Source organism: Hyla sarda, chromosome 5 (genome assembly GCF_029499605.1).
Source record: "Hyla sarda isolate aHylSar1 chromosome 5, aHylSar1.hap1, whole genome shotgun sequence".
Taxonomy (NCBI): Eukaryota; Metazoa; Chordata; class Amphibia; order Anura; family Hylidae; genus Hyla; species Hyla sarda.
In genome coordinates, this window is record NC_079193.1 from 332,455,903 (window position 1) to 332,483,888 (window position 27,986).

The window sequence follows — 27,986 nt, forward strand, 5'->3', positions numbered from 1 at the left end:
TTTTGGGAAGCATGTCACATTTAAGAAGCCCCCATGGTGCCAGAACAGCAAAAACACCCCACACGGCACCTTATTTGGGAAACTAGAACCCCCGCTTATGTCAGAACCTCTTGTACAATCACAACCCCTGTTCAAATCCCCAACTTAGACCTCAAATGTGCATGGTGCGCTCTCACTCCTGAGCCCTGTTGTGTGCCTGCAGAAGTATTTCCGTACTCGGGAGAAATTGCGTTACTCATTTTTGGGGGGGGGGCTTTTTCTTGTTTTACCTCTTGTGAAAATGAAAAATAAAGGAAAAACCCAGCATTTTAGTGTAAAAGTTTTTATTTTTTAACCCCTTAACAACGCAGGACGTATATTTACGTCCTGCGCCGGCTCCCGCGATATGAAGCGGGATCCCGCCGCGATCCCGCATCATATCGCGTCGGTCCCGGTGCTCATCAACGGCCGGGACCCGCGGCTAATACCACACATCGCCGATCGCGGCGATGTGCGGTATTAACCCTTTAGAAGCGGCAGTTAAAGCTGACCGCCGCTTCTAAAGTGACAGTGAAAGTGACCCGGCTGCTCAGTCGGGCTGTTCGGGACCAAATGGCGGCGTCCCGAACAGCTTACAGGACAGCGGGAGGGCCCTTACCTGCCTCCTGGGTGTTCGATCGGCGAATGACTGCTCCGTGCCTGAGATCCAGGCAGGAGCAGTGTTAGGATTCGGCTAGCTGGATGTGGATCCTCTGTGTCAGCGAGGGATTGGCGTGGACCGTGTCGGTGGACTGGTTCTAAGTTGCTACTGGTTTTCACCAGAGCCCGCCGCAAAGCGGGATGGTCTTGCTGCGGCGGTAGCAACCAGGTCGTATCCACCGGCAACGGCTCAACCTCGCTGACTGCTGAGAAGGCGTGGGACAGAAGGACTAGACAGAGGCAAGGTCAGACGTAGCAGAAGGTCGGGGCAGGCGGCAAGGTTCGTAGTCAATGTGGATAGCAGAAGATCTGGAACACAGGCTTTGGACAACACTAAACGCTTTCACTGGCACAAGGCAACAAGATCCGGCAAGGAAGTGCAGGGGAAGTGAGGTAATATACACAGGGAGCAGGTGGAAGCTAATTAGACTGATTGGGCCAGGCACCAATCACTGGTGCACTGGCCCTTTAAATCTTAGAGCGCTGGCACGCGCGCGCCCTAGAGTGCGGAGCCGCGCGCGCCAGAACATGACAGCCGGGGATCGGGACGGGTAAGTGACTTGGGATGCGATTCGCGAGCGGGTGCGTCCCGCTATGCGAATCGCATCCCCGCCGGCAATGTCAGTGCAGCGCTTCCGGTCAGCGGGTCTGACCGGGGCACTGCAGAGAGAGAGACGCCGCGAGCGCTCTGGGGAGGAGCAGGGACCCGGAGCGCTCGGCGTAACAAGCAGTCAAGCGCCGATAACACTGATCACAGGCGTGTTAATACACGCCTGTGATCAGGATGAGAGATCAGTGTGTGCAGTGTTATAGGTCCCTATGGGACCTAAAAAACTGCAAAAAAAAGTAAAAAAAAAGTGTTAATAAAGGTTAATAATCACCTCTCTTTTACCATAAAAAAAATAAAACAGTGTAAAAAAAATAAAAATAAACATATGTGGTATCGCCGCGTGCGTAAATGTCCGAACTATATAAAAATATATAATTAATTAAACCGCACGGTCAATGGCGTACGCGCAAAAAAATTCCAAAGTAAAAAAAAAAGCGCATTTTTGGTCACTTTTTATACCATTAAAAAATGAATAAAAAGTGATCAAAAAGTCCAATCAAAACAAAAATCATACCGATAAAAACTTCAGATCACGGCGCAAAAAATTAGTCCTCATACCGCCCTGTACGTGGAAAAATAAAAAAGTTATAGGGGTCAGAAGATGACACTTTTAAACGTGTAAATTTTCCCGCATGTAGTTATGATTTTTTCCAGAAGTGCGACAAAATCAAACCTATATAAGTAGGGTATCATTTTAACCGTATGGACCTACAGAATAATGATAAGGTGTCATTTTTACAGAAATATGTACTGCGTAGAAACGGAAGCCCCCAAAAGTTACAAAATGGCGTTTTTTCTTCGATTTTGTCGCACAATAATTTTTTTTCCATTTCGCCGTGCATTTTTGGGTAAAATGACTAATGTCACTGCAAAGTAGAATTGGCGACGCAAACAATAAGCCATAATATGGATTTTTAGGTGGAAAATTGAAGGTTATAATTTTTAAAAGGTAAGGAGGAAAAAACGAAAGTGCAAAAACTGAAAAATCCTGAGTCCTTAAGGGGTTAAAGGAACATGATGGTGTAGCCCCATTTTTTTTTTTCATTTTCAGAAGTGGTAAAAGAAGAAAAAGGCCCCATAAATTTGTAACACAATTTCTGCCGAGAACAGAAATACCCCATATGTGGCCCTAAACTGTTGCCTTGAAATACGACAGGACTCTGGAGTGAGAGAGCTCCATGTGCATTTGAGGCCTAAAGTAGTGATATGCATAAGGGCGGCTGAGGCTATGTTTAGACAATGGAATGTCTGGACAGAAAATTTCCATGCAGATATTCAGCTGACAGCGGAGCACTGGCAGAACATGTCGGCACTATGAGTGCTTGGAAGTGCGCTGTCTCATAGACAGCAATACATTTCTTTGTGGACTCTGCAGAAAGAATAGACATGTCTATACTTACTGCGGACTCCGCGATTGGGATTTCTGAAGCAGAAACATCTGCTGCGGAAATTCTGCTATGTGCACAAGAAAGCATTAGGGTGCTGTGCTGCAAAAGTTTGTTTGAGCCGCCATCAAATTGACAAAGTCCTCACTGAAAAAAATATGTAAAGTCCATTTCAATGAGGGCTGTGGGGTTAATTTGGATTTCTGGTGGCCAACAAACCCAGGAATCAGTGGCTCATTACCATCTGGACTGGGTCCAGGCGAGGTTTCCTATATGGGGAGATGGGGAATTGTATAGGGGACATGGTCACTAGTATGGGGGACCTCTACTGGCATTGCCCTGCCGCATTATCACTGGATGATGACGAGGGGGAGGAGGAAGAAATGTGGGGTCTTTCTTCTCTTGGCAGTCTCTGTGTCGGAGGCAAGCGCATGGTGGTATTTGGCAGCATTTTTATTTTATAGGGGGTGGGGGTGTAAGTGTGTAAATGTAGTGTTTTCACTTTATTTCAATCTGCACTGTGTGGCCAGACCGCAAACTCCCCTAAAAAAGAGCAAAAAAATTATTCACTGATCAGCAATCAGCGCAGTCTGCACACAGGGTACGGTCCGGCCACATATGCCCCCAAAAAAGGGCAAAAAATAAATAAAAAAACCCTGCACCCCATGAAAAGCTAGGGGCAGGCAGCAGACCTGTGGTCCCAAAGTGTGGCCCTCCAGATGTTGCAAAACTACAACTCCCAGCATGCCCAGACAGCCTTTGGTTGTCTGGGCATGCTTGTAGTTTTCAAAAATATACATGGCCATAGTTCAGAGACCACTACACAGAGGTCTCCAAACTGTGGTCCTCCACATGGTGCAAAATTACAATTCCCCACATGCCCGGACTGTCTGGGCATGCTGGGAGTTGTAGTTATGCAACTTCTAGAGGGAGAGCACTTAACCGCCGCATCATTGCTGCCACCGCTGGTCCTCCACATACCCACCGCCCCCGCTGCATCTGCACACCCGATCGCTGACTGGATTAATCAGATGGGGTCCCAGGGTGTCAGGCAGAAGTGTTCTCTCGCCAGACACACTAGGACTTCAGCTGATTAAACCGCCCAGCGCTGTGGGAGCATAGATTTAATGAATGCCGTATATATACAGTACAGACCAAAAGTTTGGACGCACCTTCTCATTCAAAGAGTTTTCTTTATTTTCATGACTATGAAAATTGTAGATTCACACTGAAGGCATCAAAACTATGAATTAACACATGTGGAATTATATACATAACAAAAAAGTGTGAAACAACTGAAAATATGTCATATTCTAGTTTCTTCAAAGTAGCCACCTTTTGCTTTGATTACTGCTTTGCACACTCTTGGCATTCTCTTGATGGGCTTCAAGAGGTAGTCACCTGAAATGGTCTTCCAACAGTCTTGAAGGAGTTTCCAATGATGCTTAACACTTGTTGGCCCTTTTGCCTTCATTGGGTTCAGGTCCGGTGACTGTGGGGGCCAGGTCATCTGAGGCAGCACCCCATCACTCTCCTTCTTGGTCAAATAGCCCTTACACAGCCTGGAGGTGTGTTTGGGGTCATTTTCCTGTTGAAAAATAAATGATGGTCCAACTAAACGCAAACCGAATGGAATAGCATTCCGCTGCAAGATGCTGTGGTAGCCATGCTGGTTCAGTATACCTTCAATTTTGAATAAATGCCCAACAGTGTCACCAGCAAAGCACCCCCACACCATCACACCTCCTCCTCCATGCTTCACGGTGGGAATCAGACATGTAGAGTCCATCCATTCACCTTTTCTGCGTCACACAAAGACACGGTGGTTGGAACCAAAGATCTCACATTTGGACTCATCAGACCAAAGCACAGATTTCCACTGGTCTAATGTCCATTCCTTGTGTTCTTTAGCCCAAACAAGTCTCTTCTGCTTGTTGCCTGTCCTTAGCAGTGGTTTCCTAGCAGATATTCTACCATGAAGGCCTGATTCACACAGTCTCCTCTTAACAGTTGTTCTAGAGATGTGTCTGCTGCTAGAACTCTGTGCGGCATTGACCTGGTCTCTAATCTGAGCTGCTGTTAACCTGCGATTTCTGAGATTGCTGGTGACTCGGATTAACTTATCCTCCGCAGCATAGGTGACTCTTGGTCTTCCTTTCCTGGGGCGGTCCGCATGTGAGCCATTTTCTTTGTAGCTCTTGATGGTTTTTGTGACTGCACTTGGGGACACTTTCCACCTAGGATATGACATATTTTCAGTTGTTTCACACTCTTTTGTTATATATATATAATTCCACATGTGTTAATTCATAGTTTTGTTGCATTCAGTGTGAATCTACAATATTCATAGTAATGAAAATAAAGAAAACTCTTTGAATGAGAAGGTGTGTCCAAACTTTTGGTCTGTACTGTATATACGACGGAATGCGCAAAGGTATCGCGTCATTCGCCTTATATATACGGCATTCCGCGAGAAGGGTTAAAGACCAAATATAATAAAACATAGAGCAGGAAACAATTGTGTGACCCTGGGTGTTAATCATGATGATTATAGGACTTTATCCATTATTTAAAAGGAATTCCATCTCATTATTGTGATATTTATAAAGGTTGAAGATTCGGTGGGTCTGACTTCCAAAAACACCAAAGATTACCTGTTATTGCTGGGAAAACTAAGGAAGGCAAAACATTCCTCCTACAAGGCAAATATAGTATTTCAGGCAGGCCATTAATTTACTATACATGACCCGGCTTGGTCCTGGCATGTAGTAAGAGTTGGCCTTCATGAGACTATCCCCTTTAATTAAAAATGGGTCCAAAAGGGTAAACAGGGTGGGCCATATATATGGATACACCTTAATAAAATGGGAATGGTTTGTGATATTAACTTCCTGTTTGTGGCACATTAGTATATGTGAGGGGGGGAAACTTTTCAAGATGGGTGGTGACCATGGCAGACATTTTGAAGTTGGCCATTTTGAATCCAACTTTTGTTTTTTCAATAGGAAGAGGTTCATGTGACACATCAAACTTATTGGTAATTTCACAAGAAAAACAACGATGTGCTTGGTTTTAACCTAACTTTATTCTTTCATGAGTTATTTACAAGTTTCTGACCACTTATAAAATGTGTTCAATGTGCTGCCCATTGTGTTAGATTGTCAATGCAACCCTCTTTTCTCACTCTTCACACACTGATAGTAACACCGCAGGAGAAATGCTAGCACAGGCTTCCAGTATCCGTATACACTGCTATATACTACTATATACACCGCAGGAGAAATGCTAGCACAGGCTTCCAGTATCCGTAGTTTCAGGTGCTGCAGAATGGGCAAAACAAAAATTGGAACAGGACCCTCAGTTTACGCAGAAGATTTTGTTCAGTGATGAGGCAAACTTTTATGTGAATGGTGAAGTTAACAAACAAAACCACCGCTATTGGTCTGACACTAACCCACATTGCATAGATCCCTCCAAGACTGTTGGAACACAAAAATTGATGGTATGGTGTGGTATATGGGGTACTAAGATAGTGGGGCCATTCTTCATCAATGGAAACCTCAAGGCCACTGGATATGCGAAATTGCTACATGATGATGTGTTTCCCTCTTTATGCACTGAAGCTGGCACGTTCCCTGAGTTTTTCCAGCAAGATGGTGCACCACCACATTATGGGTGTCAGGTCCGAGCATTCCTAGATGAACAGTTTCCTGGAAAGTGGATTGGTCGTCGTGGGCCAGTTGAATGGCCCCCAAGGTCTCCCGATATGACCCCCTTAGACTTTTATCTTTGGGGTCATCTGAAGGCAATTGTCTATGATTTGTAGCACCTGAAACTATGGATACTGGAAGCCTGTGCTAGCATTTCTCCTGCAGTGTTACTATCAGTGTGTGAAGAGTGGGAGAAGAGGGTTGCATTGACAATCGAACACAATAGGCAGCACATTGAACACATTTTATAAGTGGTCAGAAACTTGTAAATAACTCATGAAAGAATAAAGTTACGTTAAAACCAAGCACATGATTGTTTTTCTAGTGAAATTCCCAATAAGTTTGATGTGTCACATGACCCTCTTCCTATTGAAAAAACTAAAGTTGGATTCAAAATGGCAGACTTCAAAATGGCCACCATGGTCACCACCCCTCTTGAAAAGTTTCCCCCCTCACATATACTAATGTGCCACAAACAGGAAGTTAATATCACCAACCATTCCCATTTTATTAAGGTGTATCCATATAAATGGCCCACCCTGTACAACTATGTCACAATTGTTGATGTCTTCATCTTTTCCCAAAAGAGTCCCCATCTAGAGTCTTGGCATAAATTGTTCCTGGTCTCTTGTGTCTTTTTGCATTTTATTATGTATTTCTGTTGTCTTGTGTAAGTAATGTATGAAGGGCGAGACAGTCACGAGGGACAGCAGACAATCCTACTTAGTCACTTGCTTAAGTAAAATGTAAAGGAAATAGTCACGAAAAGCTGTGAAACTGGAGCAGACTAACATCTAACAGGTCACTGTGCAAGTCTAAACACAATATATCTGTGATCCCGCTAGTCTTTAGAAATAACACAAGTGTATGTTATCGTAACTCTTAGCCGAAGAAAGGTATTTCTGGAATTATTTGCTCATCTTTGATGTTGAAAAGCCTACTGCTAGCACAAACACAAACATTCAGGGCCGAGAGTGAAAATGTCACTAAATAAGAGGCTCTGTCCATGTTTAAAGACACTCAGTGGAATCTTTTATGGAAACAAGATGGAACAAGGTCTATCCCTTACTCTGGATAACAATAGATGGCGATATTAAATAAAGGGAACCTATCAGCTTCTATCTTTTCCCCTTATTGGTGCCTTTTCAGTTTTGTTGCCCTGTTACATATACACAACAGGTATCGCCATTTAGAATGCATTAAAACTAAGTAAAAAGTGTCTTTACATAAATGCAAGTTACCCTTGTCTATGTCCTATACATCAGGATATGGTCCCATACTAGGCTTACAAAAGAAGTGACTACAATCAATAGGATAAAGATACTGGTCACCTCACAAGACCTAAATGATAATAACCCTTGGTGTAAATATCATTTTTCTGAAAACAAATTAACAAACACCAATAAGGCCCAATCTGGTTAAAACGTAACTTTTACTGCTACATTAGAAACAACATACAAAAAGATGTACACAGTATATATTAAATATTTACAAAAATAGAAAACTTACAATAAAATGTGCAAGTCCACAAGAGCTTTTTCCCCGGACCTAAAACTGTGGTCAACCACGGTTTTAGGTCCGATTGTAAAAGCGCATACGGCGCAAAAATGAGCCGACCGGACCAAACGTTTCACTCCGGCCGGCTCATTGAAATGAATTACATATGGGAGTACATAGAAAGGCATACAGGAGCGCAAGGTTTTAGCTCCCCCCTGCCGTATGAGCTCCCTTATGGGAGAAAACGTGATGTGAACCAGCCCTTAGATTAGCTAATGTGGATACATACTGTATGGGCTACTGCGGATCACACATTGATAAGCAGGGAAGGAAAATGGGTACAGGTGCCAGTCCCTATGTCCAATCCAAAGATCTCTCCCTGCCTAATATATGTATCATCCTTCCTATATTAAAAGTGTCAATGATATAGGGTAACATATGTAACAACAATATTGTCTCTAAGATGCTTATATCCAATAAGAGATATAGTCAAAGTGTTTATTGACATAAAAAGCCTACACTAATAACGCGATCAGGATTTCCCTTCATCAGATGTCTGCCTAATATGAAGGACAACCCCAAAACGCGTTGTTAGTGTAGGCTTTATATGCCAAATACTTTGACCCTTATTTACTAAGAGTGTTGTGTAGGTTTCTTTGTGGGTTTTATTTCCCTACAATTTATTTTCCACTGTATTTACTAAGGTTTCCCTACATTTTCCACTTTCCCTGCTCTGATCTGTAGGGTTTTCCTCAGCTCAAATCCACTACATTTTATGTGGAAACCTTAGTAAATATGTTGGGTTTTTGTGAAAATGTTGGGACCACGCCTCTTTCCAGAGACCACGCCTCCTTTTCCCGGCGGCCATGCCACTTTTTCGGGTTTTCTTAGCAAAATGGAGAGTTAGTCGGGGTGTTTTTCAATTCTGGCGCAAAATCAGGTGCAGACAGAATTTCTGGCGCAATGCGACAGAATCTGGCGCACAACCCGACAAAACATGTCGGGTTTGCAATAGTGAGAACCTTTGACTATATTCCTTTCAAGAGCGGAGAATCCTTTCTACCTTTTGCTGTGCTCTTTGTGTTGATCATAAAAGTGTATTCTAAATAAAATATTTATTAGGACATCAAGTGTCATATGTAATGGGGATCACTTCATTGGGGTCCAAAATAGAAATCCCACTATGGTCTAAAAAAAAAAAAAAAGAGTGAGCATGGAGAGAAGACTATACAAATGCAAAAGTAAATGTTGAGGTCGCCATTCTCAGGCTGGGTCCACACTACGTTTTCTCCCATACGGGAGTGCATACGGCAGGGGGGAGCTAAAAGCTCGCGCTCCCGTATGTTACCGTATGCGCTCCCGTATGTCATTCATTTCAATGAGCCGACCGGAGTGAAACGTTCGGTCCGGTCGGCTCATTTTTGCGCCGTATGCGCTTTTACAACCGGACCTAAAACCGTGGTTGACCACAGTTTTAGGTCCGGTTGTAAAAGCGCATACGGCGCAAAAATGAGCCGACCAGACCGAACGTTTCACTCCGGTCGGCTCATTGAAATGAATGACATACGGGAGCGCATACGGTAACATACGGGAGCACGAGCTTTTAGCTCCCCCCTGCCGTATGCGCTCCCGTATGGGACAAAACGTAGTGTGGACCCAGCCTCACACAGTTATTTCTTATTTATTATTGGCACCCATTCATTTTAAACATCAAAAGGGGGTCCGGCTACTAATCCCCATCACCTAGACCCCTTCATCAGGTCTTACGGACCTGATGTCAGTAGATGTCGGTAACTTCTTTAAAGTTTCCACAGAACAATATATCATTATATATATATATAAATTTAATGTCCATCCAGGATTATTGCTATCTCAGCACTAAAATATTAGGTCACCAGTACAGAGTCATTCCCAAGAACCTCAAGACTATTTTCTAAGAATGTTTAAAATAAAAATGGAAAATTGCTGCTGATCATGTGAAAACTGAGTGGGAAGTAATGTAATGTTTCCTATACTTTCATCCTCTCCCATTGAAGCTCATATATGGCCAAAATTGGGAACTCTCCAAGCATTTCCATGAGGTTCTTCCTCAGACCCTTCTTGTAATAGCGGTCAGCGATGAAGTGGAATTTATACATCATCTTGTAGCTAATCATGTTTATGTCCCATGGAAATGTACAGATGGTATTCTTCATCTGCTACTATGTACTAACCAAAGATAACTCAAATTATCTATCTAAAAAAAAAAAAATAATAATAATAATAATATACATATCTCAACGTATGTGTGTATATATGTGTAAGTTCCAGCATAACTTTTGAATGGCTGGAGATATTTCGATTAAACTTGGCACATATCTTGCTGTACATATCTTGTCAAATAAAAATATAGTAGAGTTTAGGGATGTCATGATAGCATCAATCTCACGTTACTCTCAGGCTGCAGAGATTGACCAGGGGTTTTACACATCCTGTCACCAGACCAATGACATGGTAAAGTATGATTTAACTGTCCGGCAGGTAGGTGCAGAGAATAGTTAGTAAGGGGGCAGAAAAAAAATCTATTGAAGGCTTAGAGTAAAATAAAGGGGGAGAGAATACATCAGCACAGGGGGAGGGAGAGGGCAAGACAGTGCTGCAGTGGGGAGTGCAGGGAGGATCACTGTTGGAGCTTCAGTAGACTGTGAAAGCTGGGTGACATGTAGCATGTGTGCCCCTCAGCTTTCACAGCTTAAAGGGGTTATCCAGGAAAACTTTTTTTTTATATATCAACTGGCTCCAGAAAGTTAAACAGATTTGCAAATTACTTCTATTAAAAAAATCTTAATCCTTTCAGTACTTATGAGCTTCTGAAGTTAAGGTTGTTCTTTTCTGTCTAAGTGCTCTCTGATGACACATGTCTAGGGAACCGCCCTGTTTAGAAGAGGTTTGCTATGGGGATTTGCTTCTAAACTGGGCGGTTCCCGAGACACGTGTCATCAATGAGCACATAGACAGAAAAGAACAACCTTAACTTCAGAAGCTCATAAGTACTGAAAGGATTAAGATTTTTTTAATAGAAGTAATTTACAAATCTGTTTAACTTTCTGGAGCCAGTTGATATATAAAAAAAAGTTTTTTTTCCTGGATAACCCCTTTAAATATGTAAACTTTACCAGACAGATATTGTCTATATATATCAAGAGTGTTGGTTTTCCTCTGCCACAAGATTTAGGCAGGCAACGCCAGGTACTCAGCTAGTAAAGATTATAAAAATTAAAAAGAGGAGCACTTACCCTAGAATGATAAAAAATACCTCTAAAAACACTTTGAGCCCTTTGTGTGATTCAGCCATTTCTGAGATTACTTACACGGGTAACAGATGCTCAGGACGACTATTGACGGCAGCCATTACAGTTGCCATATACGTTGACTGCCAACTTCCCAAATAGGATATATATCTACTGAGTGAATGGAGCAGCGGCCAAGTATGCATACTGCTGCACCATTTACTAGTTCTCCAATGTGTGATCCCCCAGATGTTGCAAGACTACAGTTCCCAGCAACCCCGGACAGCCAAGGGCATGCTGGGAACTGTAATTTTGCAACATCTGTAGGATCACACATTGAAGACCACTAGTCTAGAGCAACCTTAAGCTCTCAAGGCATTCTGGGAGTTCTAGTTTTGTATGATCTGGAAGTCCACAGTTTAGATACCACTGGTCTAGAGCAACCTTCGGCTGTCAGGGCATGCTGGGAACTGTAGTTTTGCAACATCCGGAGGGTCACACTTTGAAGCCCACTGGTCTAGAACAACTCTCCGCTGCCAGGGCATGCTAGGAGTTGTAGTTTTGCAACATACGGATATCCACCATTGGGACACCACTGGTCTAGGACAACATTCAGCTGTCAGGACATGCTGGGAGTTATAGTTTTTCAACATCTGGTGGACGACAGATTAAAGATCACTGGTCTAGGGCAACCCGCGGCTATCAGGGCATGCTGGGAACTGTAGTTTTGCAACATCTGGATGACAAAACTTTGGAGACCACTACACAAAGGTGACAAGGGTTTTCATGGCCAGTTGGGGGGTCCCTGTGTTTAGACACCCAGCCATCAGATACTTATCAACTATCCTGTAAAAAGTTATAATCTATGAATTTAATGGAGGTTTTACCCCTTTCAATACATTATAAAAGCCATATGATATACAGCAGATAAAAATGAATAAAAGCCAAGTACGTCCCCATTAGTCCACACCCACAGTAGGGATAACAGTGTGATCTCTAGGCCTTAGGTTGGTGTTATCCAACCAGGGGGCCTACAGGTTTTGCAAAACTACAACTCCCAACATGCCCGGACAGCCGAAGGCTGTCCGGGCATGCTGGTAGTTGTAGTTTTGCAACAGCTGGAGTCACCCCGGTTGGGAAACACTGCCTCAGGCAGTCGTATATGGAATACAATGTCATATTTGGAGTGAGTGGGTGGGTGGGTGCTGTGACCTCCTAATCCATACAGTACATCGGTTTATTAAGGATGCATTCACACCTGCTGCTTTAGTGCTACAGTTTTGCTAAATGGTTCTGTAATTTCAGCTGTTCCATAAAAAATCATGAAAATAAGCAAAAAATATAAATAAATAAATAAAAACCAGCATGTGTAAATACAACCTAAGCACTTATGCACATAGCAGAGACGCATGTAGGAAGCTGTAGGGCGGCACATAGCATCTTTGCAGCTCTGCTCTACAAAGTCATTATGTATGCCATAATCCGTACAAAAGAATTTAGAATGGAGCACTCACCAGGTCTTATGGAACCGCAGACTTCTTTATTGAATGGATGCTTGACAGCGTTCCTACATGTGCGGGAGAGCGGACAGATGGAGCAAGGTGGGGGAATGGGTTGGGCGATGGTCCATATCGTGCAATCAGCGCTTCGTCAGGTCCCGTCGTGATTGCGCGATACGGACGGTCGCCCAACCCATTCCCCCACCCTGCTCCATCTGTCCGCTCTCCCGCACATGTAGGAACGCTATCCAGCATACATTCAATAAAGAAGTCTGCTGTTCCATAAGACCTGGTGAGTGCTCCATTTTTTATTCTTTTGTATGGATTATGCCTTGGACTGTTATATGTGAGCACCGGAAAGGTCAGAACACCGGGGAAGCCTAGTGGGATAACTGTTAGTGAAGCAGCAGTGCCGGGTAATACTTGTATTGGATCATTATGTATGCCGCCACATGGGGCTTTGCAGGGCAGCTCATCAACAAATTATTCTCCACTGACAATAACTTGAAAATTTAGCAAATATAATTTTTTTACGTTTAATTCCAACAGGAAACTCCTCTAAACTAAACTGAAGGCCCAATACACTTATATGGATTTCCTATTATACAACATGGGAGATGTACAGAGTTGTTTAATAGTCAAATGTATGGGGCCTTAGGGCAGTGGTTCCCAACCTATTTCGGCTTGGGGCACCCCTTGAAAAAAACATCTTTTTGCGGGGCACCCCTACGGAATTATTATCGTAAAAATTGCAGTTTTCTTATAAATTTCTGCCCGCAAATATAAATTTCTTGGTTTTACGGTACATCTTATGGTAAAATGAAAGAGGTCATTGCAAAGTACAATTGGTCTCACAAATAACAAGCCCCATATGGGTCTGTAGGTGAAAAATTGAGAGGAGGAAAAATCAAAAATGCAAACCTAAAAATTGGCATGGTCTTTAAGGTCAAAATGGGTCATGTCCTTCAAGGGGTACTCTGGCCCTAAACATCTTATCCCCTATCCAAAGGAAAGGGGATAAGATGTCTGATCGCAGGGATCCCGCAGTCTCCCTGATGCACCCAGCATTTGTTTTGAGGGTCAGGTGTAGCGCCGGAAGCTCGTGATGTCACAGCCCCACCCAGCTTGTGACGTCATGGCCACGCCCCCTCAATGCAAGTCTATGGGAGGGGGGGGTGACAGCCTCCCATAGACTTGCATCGAGGGTGCATGGCCATGACGTAGAGCTGGGCATGACCGTGGCGTCACAAGCCTCCACCCGCATCGCTAGTCATCCGGCATGGAGTGAAGTTTGCTCCGGGCACCGGATGTTTGGGGTGCCGCAGCCGAGATTGTGGAGGTCCCTAGTGGCAGGACCCCCCGCAATCAGACATCTTATCCCCTATCCCAACGTTTCGCAACCTTTTTCGGCTTGAGGAACCCCGCGGAAAAAATAAAACTTTTCACGGGGAACCCCTACCAAAGTTGACAAGCATATAAATTAATTAATTAATTAATTAATTAAAAAACAGCTGCAATGCACAATGTCAATTTATCTGTGGGTATGTAGATTATAGTGCTGCTTTATACAGCAACTCACAAGTGACGTCTTCTAAAATCAGCGTCGTTCCCTTCTCTTCTCCACAATTCTTCACAGTTAAACCTGCAAAACAAACCTATTAGGCTCCGCACTTTTTCCAGCATCAGCCTTCAGATTCCCTTTTTAGAAGTGAGGAGGAATACAGGGGCGTATAGGTGTAAAGGGGTAACAGAGGGGTGCAGAAAGGTGTACATGGGTGACAGGTGTGTAGAGGAGTGTACATGGGTGACAGAGGGGTGTAGGGTGTGACAGGGGTGTACATGGGTGACAGATGATTGTAGAAGAGGGTACATGGGGGACAGAGGGGTGTACATGCGTGACTGGGGTGTAGAGGAGTGTATATGGGTGACAGATGGGTGTACATGAGTAAGAGGGGTGTTGGGGGTTTAGGAGTATACATGGGTGACAGAGGGATGTACATGGGTGACAGAGGGGTGTAGAAGAGTGTACATGCGTAACAGGGGTGTAGAAGAGTGTACATGGGTGACGGGGGCATAGGGGGTGAAAGAGGGGTGGACAGGAGTGACAAGGTGGTAACAGAGGGGTGAACAGGAGTGACAAAGGGGTGAATAGTGTGGGTTGGACATTGGTGATAGAGGGGTAGACTGGGGGGTGGTCAGAGGGTTGGTGAACATGGGTGACAAGGTAGACATGAATGACAGGAAAGTGGACGAGAGTGAAAGGGGTTAACAGAGGGGTGGGTGGATAGGGGTGACAGAGGGGAGAGGAGGCATTACCTTAATTAAGCTGAGCTGTTTTTCAATGTCCTTCTGCGGGGGGCAAAGAAGAATCCGTGGGCCGAGAAGAATCTGGTGAGCCTGGTAGATTCCGTGGGGCCGTGAAGACTCCGATGCACCATCCCCATTGCATTTATCCCCTTCCCGGCCTGCGCGCCCGTGACTCAAGGCAACCTAACCTGACACTTGACAACCGAACCTGCTTACAATTCCTTCATGCGGCGGGTGAGTATTTGTGACAGCACTCGCTCTGATGGCTCCCGGCACATTGCTCCGCATCAGTAGTGAGCGCTGTCACAAATACTCACCCGCCGCATGAAGGAACTTTAAGCAGGTTCGGTTGTCAAGTGTCAGGTTAGGTTCTAAAATGTATTGCAGAGATCTATACACTTTATTAACCAATACAACTGTCCAGGCTCACGGCCAGAGATGCAGGGCGCATGCTCTGAGAACCTGTGTGTCAATCACACAGCGATCCCAGCGCTGATGTACAGGAGATAGGCGTAGTGTCTCTGGGACATTGCCATCCTCTTGCCACTCCTAACTGACTGTTGGTGATGCAAGAAATAAGCGTTTTTTAGGACAATCAAGACTACACAAATGCAGCCAAAGGTATTTCTGCATTAAGCTTCTCACCATCTTCCACATATTGGTTTAGTTTGTGGGGGTCAATACTCATGACAGTTACAACATTTTTGCTCATTGTGACACTTTACAAGAAGGCTGAACAACCCCACATATTGCATTTCACAGGTTTGTTTGCTTTTTTTTTCTCAAAACCCTACAGACTTATTATTGAAACCTACAGAACAATGCAGTTTTTTTTCACAAATGTCCAAGTGGTCAGAAAAATCCAACACATTGGCCCTGATTTACTATTGTAAACCCGACCTGTTTTGTGGGTTTAGGCGCCAGAATTTGTGCCAGAATTGGGAAAAACCCGACCAACTCTCCATTTTACTGAGAAAACCCGAAAAGGGACATGGCCATCAAGGAAAGGGGGCCTGGCCACTGAAAAGGGGAGTGTCCCCGACATTTTCTAAAAATCCCAACATATTTACTCAGGTTTCCACAGAAAATGTGATAGATTTGAGCTGAAGAAAACCAGACAGATCAGAGCAGGTGTAAAAAAGCAAAATGTAGGGAAAAGTACAAAATGTAGGGAAACGTTAGCAAATACCATAGAAAAAAAAATTGTAGGGAATTAAAACCCACAAAAAAAACTACACAACACTCTTAGTAAATCAGGGCCAATTTGTACGCAGGTAAAATAACTGTGGAGTATTTTTTTTATTATACTTTTACTAATAATGGTTTGTTTTTAACCCGATCTTTTTAAAATCAACTGGTGCCAGAAAGGTAAACAGATTTGTAGATGACTTCAATTTAAAAATCTTAATCCTTCCAGTACTTATCAGCTGTTGTATGCTCCACAGGAAGTTCTTTTGTTTGAATTTCTTTTCTGTCTGACCACAGTGCTCTCTGCTGACACCTTTGTCTGTGTCAGGAACTGTCCATAGCAGAATAGGTTTGCTATGGGGGTTTGCTCCTGCTCTGGACAGTTCCTGACATGGACAGAGGTGTCAGCAGAGAGCACTGTGGTCAGACAAAAAAGAACAACTCAACTTCCAGCAGTTGATAAGTACTGAAAGGATATAGATTTTTTTTTTTTTTTTTTTTACAAATCTATTTAACTTTCTGGCACCAGCTGATTTAAAAAAAAAAAATTGTTTTCCACCGGAGTACCTCTTTAAAGAGTAGAGAAACACAGAGGAATAGATCAGCTCACCAAAGTCCATATGTGTCAAGCATTAGGCAATAGTCCCGGAGCACGGAGGCAGGGAGCTGCCACTCCCCGTGAAACTGAGAAAAAGTGGAGGGGGTCCAGCTCCTGGGTGGAGGTATCCAGTAAAACTTAACCTTTAATGGCAACTAATTAAAACATGGAAATTCGCCACAAGGTGGCAAGTGACATGTCACTTAAAAACAAAAGGGGGGTGAAACGCCGACGCGTTTCGAGCAGTTGCTCTTAGTCATGGCGTTGGTACCTTGTCACACGGGGGTTTAAATACCCACTGGCATATGGTTGGGTCCCACCGTGGAAAAAACTCCCCGCCTCCGTCGAACAGGATGTGACGTGGCATATGGAAGGTAGACAGAAAGAAAAGAAGGGTGCGGCCAGGTAAGATCTAATTAAATTAAAAAAGATGGCTGATTAACCCATGAGTGACCTGTTTGTCATATGAGTGTATGTATGATGACGTTTAATGCATGCAAGCAGTGCAGTATTATTGTATAATGGCCTCTCATGGAGCATACCCGGGTCGCTGGACTGACATAACATAGTCAGCATTGGAAAAACCCCGAGCACACTAGGAAAAATATAGTAGTAAATAAAACGCATATTGTGAACCCCAACTTATATATACAAAAACCACATATAAGTGTAATGATATACATGGGAATTTACCCCATAGCAAAATATGACAGTAAATGCTGAGAAAGTAATAAGAAACATATTTTTAGATTAGGCGGGTTAAATACTAGATGTCTACTCCGCAACCACTATGGACCATATAGCTGTCCAACCACAAAAAAATTAAAAATAAATAAATAAATAAAAGAAATAAAAAAAAAAATGAAAAATTTGTATAAAGGTATGAATGAACAATAAATACAAAATGAATAAATATAGGCATAGACGCACAGAACGCACAATGTGCACGAGACCACTGATAGAAGGAATATATATGAGCATATACTGAGGCTGCCATGAAATCGTGTTCTCAGAGACATGATAAGTTCATGAATGTTTTAGTATACATACACATGAGAACCTGCGGGTAAGCATATATTCCGCAAACCATTAATACTAGCACAAGCCACATAAGGGACCCCAGTTTTGACTTTAAATGGTATCAGACATATCGCAAGCAAATGTAAGGGAAAAACCCTGTGAATCATCAACAACCTAAGTGGTCAAAAACGAGAAAATATATATAAAAATGTAACATATAACTTAGGTCTCTTAAATGTATACCATGATAGCACCTAAAAACAGCCGAGACAGGGATCGCAGCACAAACCTCAGACTGCGAATATGTCCTACCATACCCAAGACAAAAAATACAGAAAACACCACATAAAACTAGAAGAAAAAATGCTAAATTAGTAAAAATACATGAGGTCATTTCTATAGTTAAGACCCATAGGAGCACGTGTTTCCATCCTTAGGATCCAAAAAGCCTCTCTCGTATGAAGAGCATGTAACCAATCACCAGACATGGATCGGGAGGAGAAATTAGGGCGAATGGCAAGATGTTCATAAATCCTTCTTTTTAGTTTCCGCCCCGTGCACCCTATGTACTGCATTCTGCATGTAACACATGTTACACAGTATACAACATATTCGCTGTCACAATTAATAAAGCTTTTTATGGTGTAGCTAGTGCCTGTTGCCATTGACACAAACTGGTGGGAGGAGGGCATTAGAGTGCACATATTGCACCGGGACCTACCACATTTGTGGCTCCCATTAGTATGGAGCCATGTATTGGTGGGTTTGTCAACCGGTAGATCACTGGGTGACAAAATGGACCCTAGAGATCTAGCTTTCTTAGCTACACATCTAACCCCTCCAGACAACAGCCTCGCCATATCGTCGTTTTGTAGCAATACCGGAACATGTTTAGTGATTATATTTTTAATTTGATCAAAATTTTGGCTGTAAGGAGTGGTGAAAGTAGGAATGAAACACCACTCCTTATTTTCTTTACATGACGGAAGCAGATACTCATCCCTTGGTTTAGCATCAGCAATGGATTTTGCCCTAGCAAGCATGGCACCACTGTAACCCCTGCGATTTAGGCGTCCAGTGATGCCAGCACTTGCTGACTGATAAAATGTGTCATTCAAGGACGCCCTTTTTGCCCTTATGTATTCCCCTATGGGGAGATTTTTTGTGGTATGTACAGGGTGTCCACTTTGGGCATGCAAGATGCTGTTACCCGCTGTGGTTTTGCGGAACATACTTGTGTCAATTTTTAGAGTATGTTTGTTACCCATCAGGCTAACATCAAGAAAGCTAATCGCTGCTTCTTTTTCTCTGACCATAGTGAAGCGTAAATTCAAATCGCTGTCATTAAGGCAACACAAAAAACCATCAAACTCATACTCCCCCAACCCTTGGCATATTAGGAGGAGATCGTCTATATACCTGCCGTACCAGTAGATGTTGCTCTGGTACGGATTGCAGGCAGCATACAGACGATGCTCCTCCCAGAACGCCATGTAAAGATTAGCGAGGGAGGGGGAGAATTTAGCCCCCATGGGACAACCAGTAACCTGAAGAAAAAACAAAACCATTGAAGGTAAAATAATTGTATTGTAACAGAAAAATCAACACTTCAACTATATACTGCCTTAGACAAGGACTGTACTCAGTGTATTTGTTAAGATGATATGTCAGCGCTAGTTCAGCCTTGTCATGTGGTATACAACTATATAGTGATGCCACATCACAGGAGACCCACTCAAAGCCATTTTTCCACTCACTTTGAGACATGGCATTTAAAAGAGACTTTGTATCCCTAATATAGCCCATCGTTCTCTGGACCAGGGGTTGTAGCATATGATCAAGCCAATTGCCCAGACGCTCAAGGAGCAAATCAATACCCGCAACTATGGGGCGGAAAGGGGGTGGGAAGACATTTTTGTGGGTCTTAGGAAGAGCATGAAAAAACTGTATTTTTGGATATTTGGGATTAAGAAATTCTTTTTGTTTTTGAGTGATTATATCAGACACAACCCCTTCCTCCAATATACGTTCCAATTTCGTTCTCACCACATTAGTGGGATCGGATGGAATTCTTTTATATGTTGTTACATCCCCTAACATATTCATAATCTCTCTCTCATAAAGAGCTTTGTCCAAAATGACCACAGATCCTCCCTTATCTGCCTGTCTGATGTATATGTGCGGGTTATTCTTTAAATCTTATAAAGCTTTTTGTTCCTTCCTATTGAAATTAGTGGGTGATGTTGATGTCTGTCTTTCTAGATTGTGCAGATCCATTTCCACTCTGCGTTGATATACATCCATTGCTTCTACTCTGGAATTAATAGGGTAGAAGCTGGGGTTCATTGTAGAAAAAATGTCCTTAGTGGAGGTTATGTTATTGTTTATACTAGTAGATGAAGTTTGTAAATCCATGAGATCCAAACATGTGATCTAATCTGAGAAGCTCGTATGGAGCGGCAAGTTAGCTTTTCCTATTTGATTCAATATGGAAGGTTTTGATTCATTTGATTGTGATTCCACCATATCTGTACCAAAAAAATGTTTCTTTACAGTAAGGGCTCGAATGAATTTATTAACGTCCCTGATGGTCTGATATAAATCAAAAGAGTACAATGGCACAAATCCTAGGCCTTTTTCCAGGACCTCTGCTTGTTGCTTGGTGATAATGCATGCAGACAGATTGATAACAGTATATTCATGGGATGGGTCTTCAGGTACAAGCCCCATTATTGTCTCCTGTTTCTGGTCCGCATGCCGTTGGTTTTTGCGCCCCGCTCTGTGTTTCCTTGATCATGTCTTCTTGGTTTGTATTTTCTCCTCCTTCTGGTATCCGGACCTACATCGTTTTTTGAAGCCGTATTCTGAGATGAGTTGTATTGATTATGTCCAGTATGATTTTGATATTTTATTGTCTTTTTGCTGATGTCTAGTTGCACTCCAGTCATCATCTGATCCCTCAGTACAATAATCAGTAGTATCGTTATCTGATGACGTGAAACTGACATTTTTTGCGGCATAAGTATCTGGTTGGTTATAGTGTTTTAGTATTGATCTGGGTTTGTACTCTTTACGTTGCCATGTATAGACTGTATCATTTTGATAGTCATTTGTATCTCTGGTAAATTTGATTTTTTTTTACATTTGCAATAGCATCCTCCAGTTTTAATAAATGTTCATTCAATTTATCCTGTAATGTGACAAGCTCCTGAGATCCAGTATATTTTTCCAAGAGAATAGTGGTTTGATTAATATTGTCCTCCAGTTCAGTCATACGTTGCTGTTCACACTCTATAATCAGTTGCATGAGATCAAGAGAACATTTATCAAGTATCTTGTTCCACTTGTAGTGAATGCTTCACTGAATATTGTAGTAGAGCGTTTACGAATTCTTAGACCCCTCGGAATCACATTTTTATTACAGTACTGCGTGAGTGTGGTGGCGTCCCACCACACCCTCAATTGTTGTGTTTTATATTGTTGCAATTTCTTCATAAGAGATTTAAGATCAGATGATACATCCTGTTCTTGATTGCCAGAGAAGATGTTTGTTACATGTGTGCGTCTGTTTGGATCATTAGACCAAGCTACCGTTTGGGAGTTAGTAAGACTAGCGGTACCAGTCATGTCATCCATCATAAAATTGTTATAAATAAGAGTAGGTAAAGTTCAAACACATAAGATAGTAAAGTTATTATTTCATTCAGATGCTCAACATAATGCAGTATGATTATCTTGAATGTTCACAAACCAATGGAAGCACGATCTCATAGACGGCAATGTAGTAGAGAAACACAGAGGAATAGATCAGCTCACCAAAGTCCATATGTGTCAAGCATCAGGCAATAGTCCCGGAGCACGGAGGCAGGGAGCCGCCACTCCCCGTGAAACTGAGAAAAAGAAGTGGAGGGGGTCCAGCTCCTCGGTGGAGGTATCCAGTAAAACCTAACCTTTAAAGGCAACTAATAAAACATGGAAATTTGCCACAAGGTGGCAAGTGACATGTCACTTAAAAACAAAAGGGGAGTGAAACGCCAACGCGTTTCGAGCAGTTGCTCTTAGTCATGGAGTTGGTACCTTGTCACACGGGGGTTTAAATTTTTTGATTTTTGTGGTTGGACAGCTATATGGTCCATAGTGGTTGCGGAGTAGACATCTAGTATTTAACCCGCCTAATCTAAAAATATGTTTCTTATTACTTTCTCAGCATTAACTGTCATATTTTGCTATGGGGTAAATTCCCATGTATATCATTACACTTATATGTGGTTTTTGTATATATAAGTTGGGGTTCACAATATGCGTTTTATTTACTACTATATTTTTCCTAGTGTGCTCGGGGTTTTTCCAATGCTGACTATGTTATGTCAGTCCAGCGACCCGGGTATGCTCCATGAGAGGCCATTATACAATAATACTGCACTGTTTGCATGCATTAAACGTCATCATACGTACACTCATATGACAAACAGGTCACTCATGGGTTAATCAGCCATCTTTTTTAATTTAATTAGATCTTACCTGGCCGCACCCTCCTTTCTTTCTGGCTACCTTCCATATGCCACGTCACATCCTGTTCGACGGATGCCAGTGGGTATTTAAACCCCCGTGTGACAAGGTACCAACGCCATGACTAATAGAAACTGCTCGTTTCACCCCCCTTTTGTTTTTAAGTGACATTGCCACCTTGTGGCGAATTTCCATGTTTTAATTAGTTGCCATTAAAGGTTAAGTTTTATTGGATACCTCCACCCAGGAGCTGGACCCCCTCCACTTCTTTTTCTCTTTAAAGAGTACCTGTCATTAGGAAAAACTTTTGACATGTCCTAGCGACGTTCAGGGGAACGAACCGGGAGAAAACCATGCATCCTCCCTGCCTCTCTCCATGCATCCATGCATCCTCCCGCCTGTGTCACGTGAACGAGTCACTCTCATAGACTAACATGATGAGTTTGTCTCGATCACATGACACGGAGCCTGGGAGAGGAACGCAACGAGCGCAAACTTCTCCTGGCTCGTTCTGCTAATCGGCTGAGGTCATGTCAAAAGTTTTTCCTAATGACAGGGGCCATTTAACTTTTCCAAGGCATATGGATTCATGTGAAAGTAACCTACCAGCCATGTTTCCAGGAAAGTAACCATTTAAAAGCAGCATAGGAGGATTATTGACCATTGTCCAAGACCATATGTATCTGAATAAGCAGAGAATGAAATGACGGGCACTGCTAAGCACCCCGTTCCGTGAGCCATATATGTCTTCACCGCTATACTAGGACAGGCTGCTTCGGACAAGCTACACGACAATTCCCAGCATGCCCGGACAGCAGTTGGCTCTCCGGGCATGCTCGGAATTATCATTTTTCAAGAGCTGGAGGTCCACAGTACATGCCATCAAAAATAGACTACTAAAGTTTGGATGAATATGTGGTGTCCACGGGGTGATGCTAGTGGAAATACGTGATCACTTTGTGACGCCAGGGCACCGTTATCCTGTACCTGGTTCGAGGTTGGAGACAGTTTCTCCTGGGCCAGACACGGGGAGTAAATGAACACACAGACGTCAGGTTACGGATAACTGTCTTTACTGAGCTGGGTGCAGATGGTAATAGACGTACAGCTGGATTTAGATGAGCGACCGCTTGGGAGCCCTGTTGCCTTGCTGGGACTTATGGTGCTTACACCACAACAGATTAATACAGACTTGTGAGACGGAAGAATGAATCCTGGCAGGTAAGGTTCTGTCAAGGTACTGAAGCCTTCTCGACCAGGGCATGAACTTCCACCATGCGAGTAATCCTTGCAGAATGACCACAAACACGTGTGCAGTGTAAGGGGAGCAATGTACATGAAAACTACATATTATGTTGAAATAATGAGTAAGGTAGCCCAAAAGCAGAACTCAGATATGAGGTTGACAACAATCCAAATTTATAAAAGGGTCAACCACTGTATCACCACTATAACACGAGACTCGTGAAAACAATAAGGAAATTTGAGAAAACTAACAAAGGAACTGTAAAAAACTAAAATGCCAAAAAATGACTAAAAGCTAAATTCAGTTTCGATGACTCTATAAATATTTACCGAGGTCTTTAATGAGCGAGAGCGCTTCCCATGAGATAAAGGCTCCACCACCATCATCCATGGCTCCTTGCCCGACATCCCAGCTGTCCAGATGTCCACTGACAATCACAACCTACAACAAGGAGTAAATACATCAAAATATTGTACAAGTTTTCGCTTCTATCATTTCTTCATTAGTTCTTTCGATCAAGACCCATCTGTTTCGTGCAGAAAAAAAACAGCACAAACATGAATGTAAAAGATGAATTTCTCTCATTATCTTTGGATACCTTACAATATGTTGTACAAGATTCCTGGCAGTAGAAGTGTGTGGCTGTTTCATAACTGGATGACATGTGCATTCTGGAATGGGAACAGATATTGCAAGAGCCGGATACGAAGTGTCTCGATGTGGGTGTAATTCCTAATAGGGCTGTGAAAGCCATTTGGATGCAAAATTTCAACGAGAAGATTCATGAGATCATAAAATAACTTCATTTTTTTGTTACCAGAAAAAACTGACCTATTTTTGGAAATGCTGCTATATATTGTTTAGTCCTTAGGTAGCATTTATTTTTTATTTATTTTTTATGTAGCAGCTATGGTAGAAGTTGTTTCCTGAGGTTACTATAGTTCACCTTCCATGACTGGGAATGATAGAATTCACATTCGAACAACTCCATGAAAAAAAGACATCTATTTTTTTTTTTATCTGAATTTAGAACATGTTCACACATACCGTATATACTAGAGTATAAGCCAAGTTTTTCAGCACGAGTGAACTCTCCGCCTTTCAATCCCTTTCAGTAGTCTTCAACCTGCGGACCTCCAGATGTTGTAAAACTACAACTCCCAGCATGCCCGGACACCCATGGGCTGTCCACACATGCTGGGAGTTGTAGTTTTGAAACCTCTGGAGGTCCGCAGGTTGAAGACCACTGCGACCTTCGTCATCATCCAGACCCCCCTTTAGTTTTCTACTCACCTCCCCTCGGTGAGCTGGTCCGGGCCATCTATGCTGCAGGGACCGTCCGGTGGGGAAGGTTAGTCGTTCCGGGCTGTCCATTTTCACCGGGAGCCCCTCTTCTTCGGGCCCGGCCTAGTGACGTTGCATTGACGACGACGCACAGGGACGTCCTTGCGCATGAACGTCCCTGTGCGTCATCGTCAAGGCAATGTCACTATTCTGGGACCGGGCCCGGAGCAGAGAAGAGGACCTCCTGGTGAATATGGACAGCCCGGAATGACTAACCCTCCCCACCGAACGGTCCCTGCAGCATAGATGGCCCGGACCAGCTCACTCTTCCTTCCCACCGAGGGGAGGTGAGTAGAAAACTAAAGGGTGGTCAGGATGATGATGAAGGCCGCAATGGTCTTCAACCTGTGGACCTCCAGATGTTTCAAAACTACAACTCCCAGCATGCCCGGACAGCCATCATTTTGCAACATCTGGAGGTCTGCAGGTTGAAGACCACTGAAGGGATTGACAGGCAGTGATGATGAAGGGGGGGGGGGGGGGCGGGATGATGACGAGGGTGATGATGACGAGGGTGGTGATGACGAAAGGGTGATGATGACGGGGGTGTTAATGACGGGGGTCTGGATGATGACCTGGAGGGATGATGTATTTCCCACCCTAGGCTTATAGTCGAGTCAATAACTTTTCCTGGGGTTTTGGGGTGAAATTAGGGGCCTCGGCTTATATTCGGGTCGGCTTATACTCGAGTATATACGGTAGTTTTTGAGACCTTAAGACATCCATATTTCTTCCCATTTAAATGAGCACAGTCACAATGAGCAACAGCAGGGTATGTTCAAACATCTCATAGCCCTACACTTGCTCCACGATGGACCTGATGAAGATTCGGATTGCCGGAAGTACCATGGACTTGTAAGAGGCTTCCGGCATTCCAGCTCGGTCTACGAGATTGCCTGGGATGTTTAAATGGTATCAGTCACCATCAATAAAATGTAATATATTATAGATTAGCCTATTTGAATTACTTTATAATACACTTTTAAATAAAATTTTGTAATTGTATGTGTTAAATTAACCCCTAAAAGTTTGATCACCAGGGGTCCTCCTTCTGGTCTTGCCTACAGTCCTGCTACCAGATTATCTCCTGCAGCAGCCGGGCAGAGACAAAAGTCAGGAAATGCAGGTGGGACCTCAGCTCAGCACAGTGTATAAAGTGTATAGAGCCAAAGGCTGTCCAGGAATTCTGGGAGTTGCAGTTTTGCAACAGCTGGAGGCACCCTGGTTGGAAAACACTGCTGTAGAGTCCTGATACCTTCAGGACATAGTGCTGAATATTGTGCTAAACATTGTGCTGGATATTTCAGCTCCCTTTTGCAGCTGCAGGGCAAAGCATGCACACTGTAGAGTTTAGTGCATGAAGCTGAGGTGGGGGGGGGGGGGAGGTGGGTACTGAGCCAATCACAGCCCATCACACATTGAACTGCTCTAGGCTGTGTGTTTAGAGCAGCATAGCAGAGTAAGGCTGGAACTCCACTGAGGTTTTTTTTTTGCAAAAATGCCGTCAAAAAAGCCAATTTTCCCGAACAGCGTTTTTTCAGTGAAAAAAACGCTGCGTCCAGATGTTAGCTGCAAGTCAATGGTAAACTGCAAAATGCCAGATTCACTTGGCGTTTTTCAGTTTGACGTTTTTGTAATCCTTTTGCCGTTTTTCAGCAATTTCGGGCTCAGAGGCTGGATTTTCAAAATGCCCTGAAAAAACCTAGTTTGGCGTTTTTTGCCCTGAAATCGTGGCGTTTTCCTCCCATAGAAGTCTATGGGAGAGCAAAAACGCCAAGAAAAACGCAATGTTGGTTTAAAATTTTGCGTTTTTTGCAGGCGTTTTTTATTCTTTTTTGGACATTAGCGATCCAAAAAAATTATGGAGATACCTTTTTTATTAAAATTTTGTAGGGTACCATACAGTAGTGATGGAAAAAGTTGTACCTAACGAAATATATCTTTTTTATTACGAAATGTTTATTCATCTTTAAACAGGGATCAATTTATGTGAGAGGGTAAAGCGCTACAAATTAGCCGGCAATAATAAAAATGTAGTGTGTGCGTATTTTTCCCTTTTTTTTACATTTTTTAGGCAGTACTATTACTCCCAGCATGGAGCACACTGTTCCATGATGGGAGTAGTAGTTACCTGTACTTATTGACAGATCGCCCGTTGCGATCCTCCTGTATAATGTATAGATGCGGGCGGCCGCTCTTCTATGGTCCCCTGCACTGACGTATATATACACATTCATATTTCCCGCAGAGAGCTGTGATTGGCCAGATGGTTCCAGCCAATCACAGCTCTCTGTGAGAAATCAGAATGTGCATATATACAGCAGTGCAGGGGACCATAGGAGAGCGCCGGCTGCTGCATCTATACATTATACAGGAGCATCACAGCGGGTGTCAGAAGTGATAACCGCAGTGATCTTTCCTTAACTACAAGTACTACTACTCCCAACATGGAGTACACTCTGCTCCATGCTGGGAGCTGTAGTACCTGCATTAATAGACAGATCGCAGCGGGTGTCAGAAGTTACACTCGCTGTGATCTGTCTATTAATGCAGGTACTACAGCTCCCAGCATGGAGCAGAGTGTACTCTATGATGGGAGTAGTAGTGCCTGCTAAAGGACACATCACAGCGGGTGTCACTACTGACACCCGCTGTGACCGTCCTGTCTATAGCAGAGATGCAGAGCGGCTGTATACATCGCTCACATCCCTGCTCTGCACTGTACTCCGGGCTGGCCGCTCATTCACTCATCTTTTCCTCAGAGCTGTGATTGGCTGAAACCATCCGGCCAATCACAGCTCTGGGTGGGAAATATGAACGGCCAGTGATGTGAATAAAATCTCAGTGGAGTCCTAGCCTAAGGGAGGGAGTTCTCCCAGCATGGCTTCAGATGATGTAACACATGCTGGAAATGCCCCTTTCCCAGTCTATGGAGCTGAGTGAGATTGAGCAGAATATACAGCACAATATCAAGGTAAAAAAACTAAAAAATAACACAAAAAAAAGGCAGGGGTGGCTTATCATGATGTGGTAGTGAACTGGGAGGATTAAAAAATGTCTCAAGATCATGACAGGTACTCTTTAAACATATCCTGTCACAACTCATTGGGACAGGTACACTTTAAA

General features: G+C 43.2%; 1 protein-coding gene across 3 annotated transcripts in view; it reads right to left on the reverse strand.

The window, feature by feature from the left end:
• The window catches only part of CPQ (carboxypeptidase Q), a 562,886-nt gene that overhangs the window by 153,177 nt on the left and 381,723 nt on the right, over positions 1 to 27,986 (reverse strand). For all 3 annotated transcript variants that reach the window (XM_056522426.1, XM_056522429.1, XM_056522428.1), the window contains one exon: positions 23,846 to 23,957. In XM_056522426.1, coding sequence (XP_056378401.1) covers positions 23,846 to 23,957 — 112 coding nt within the window. The remainder of the gene's footprint in view (positions 1 to 23,845; positions 23,958 to 27,986) is intronic.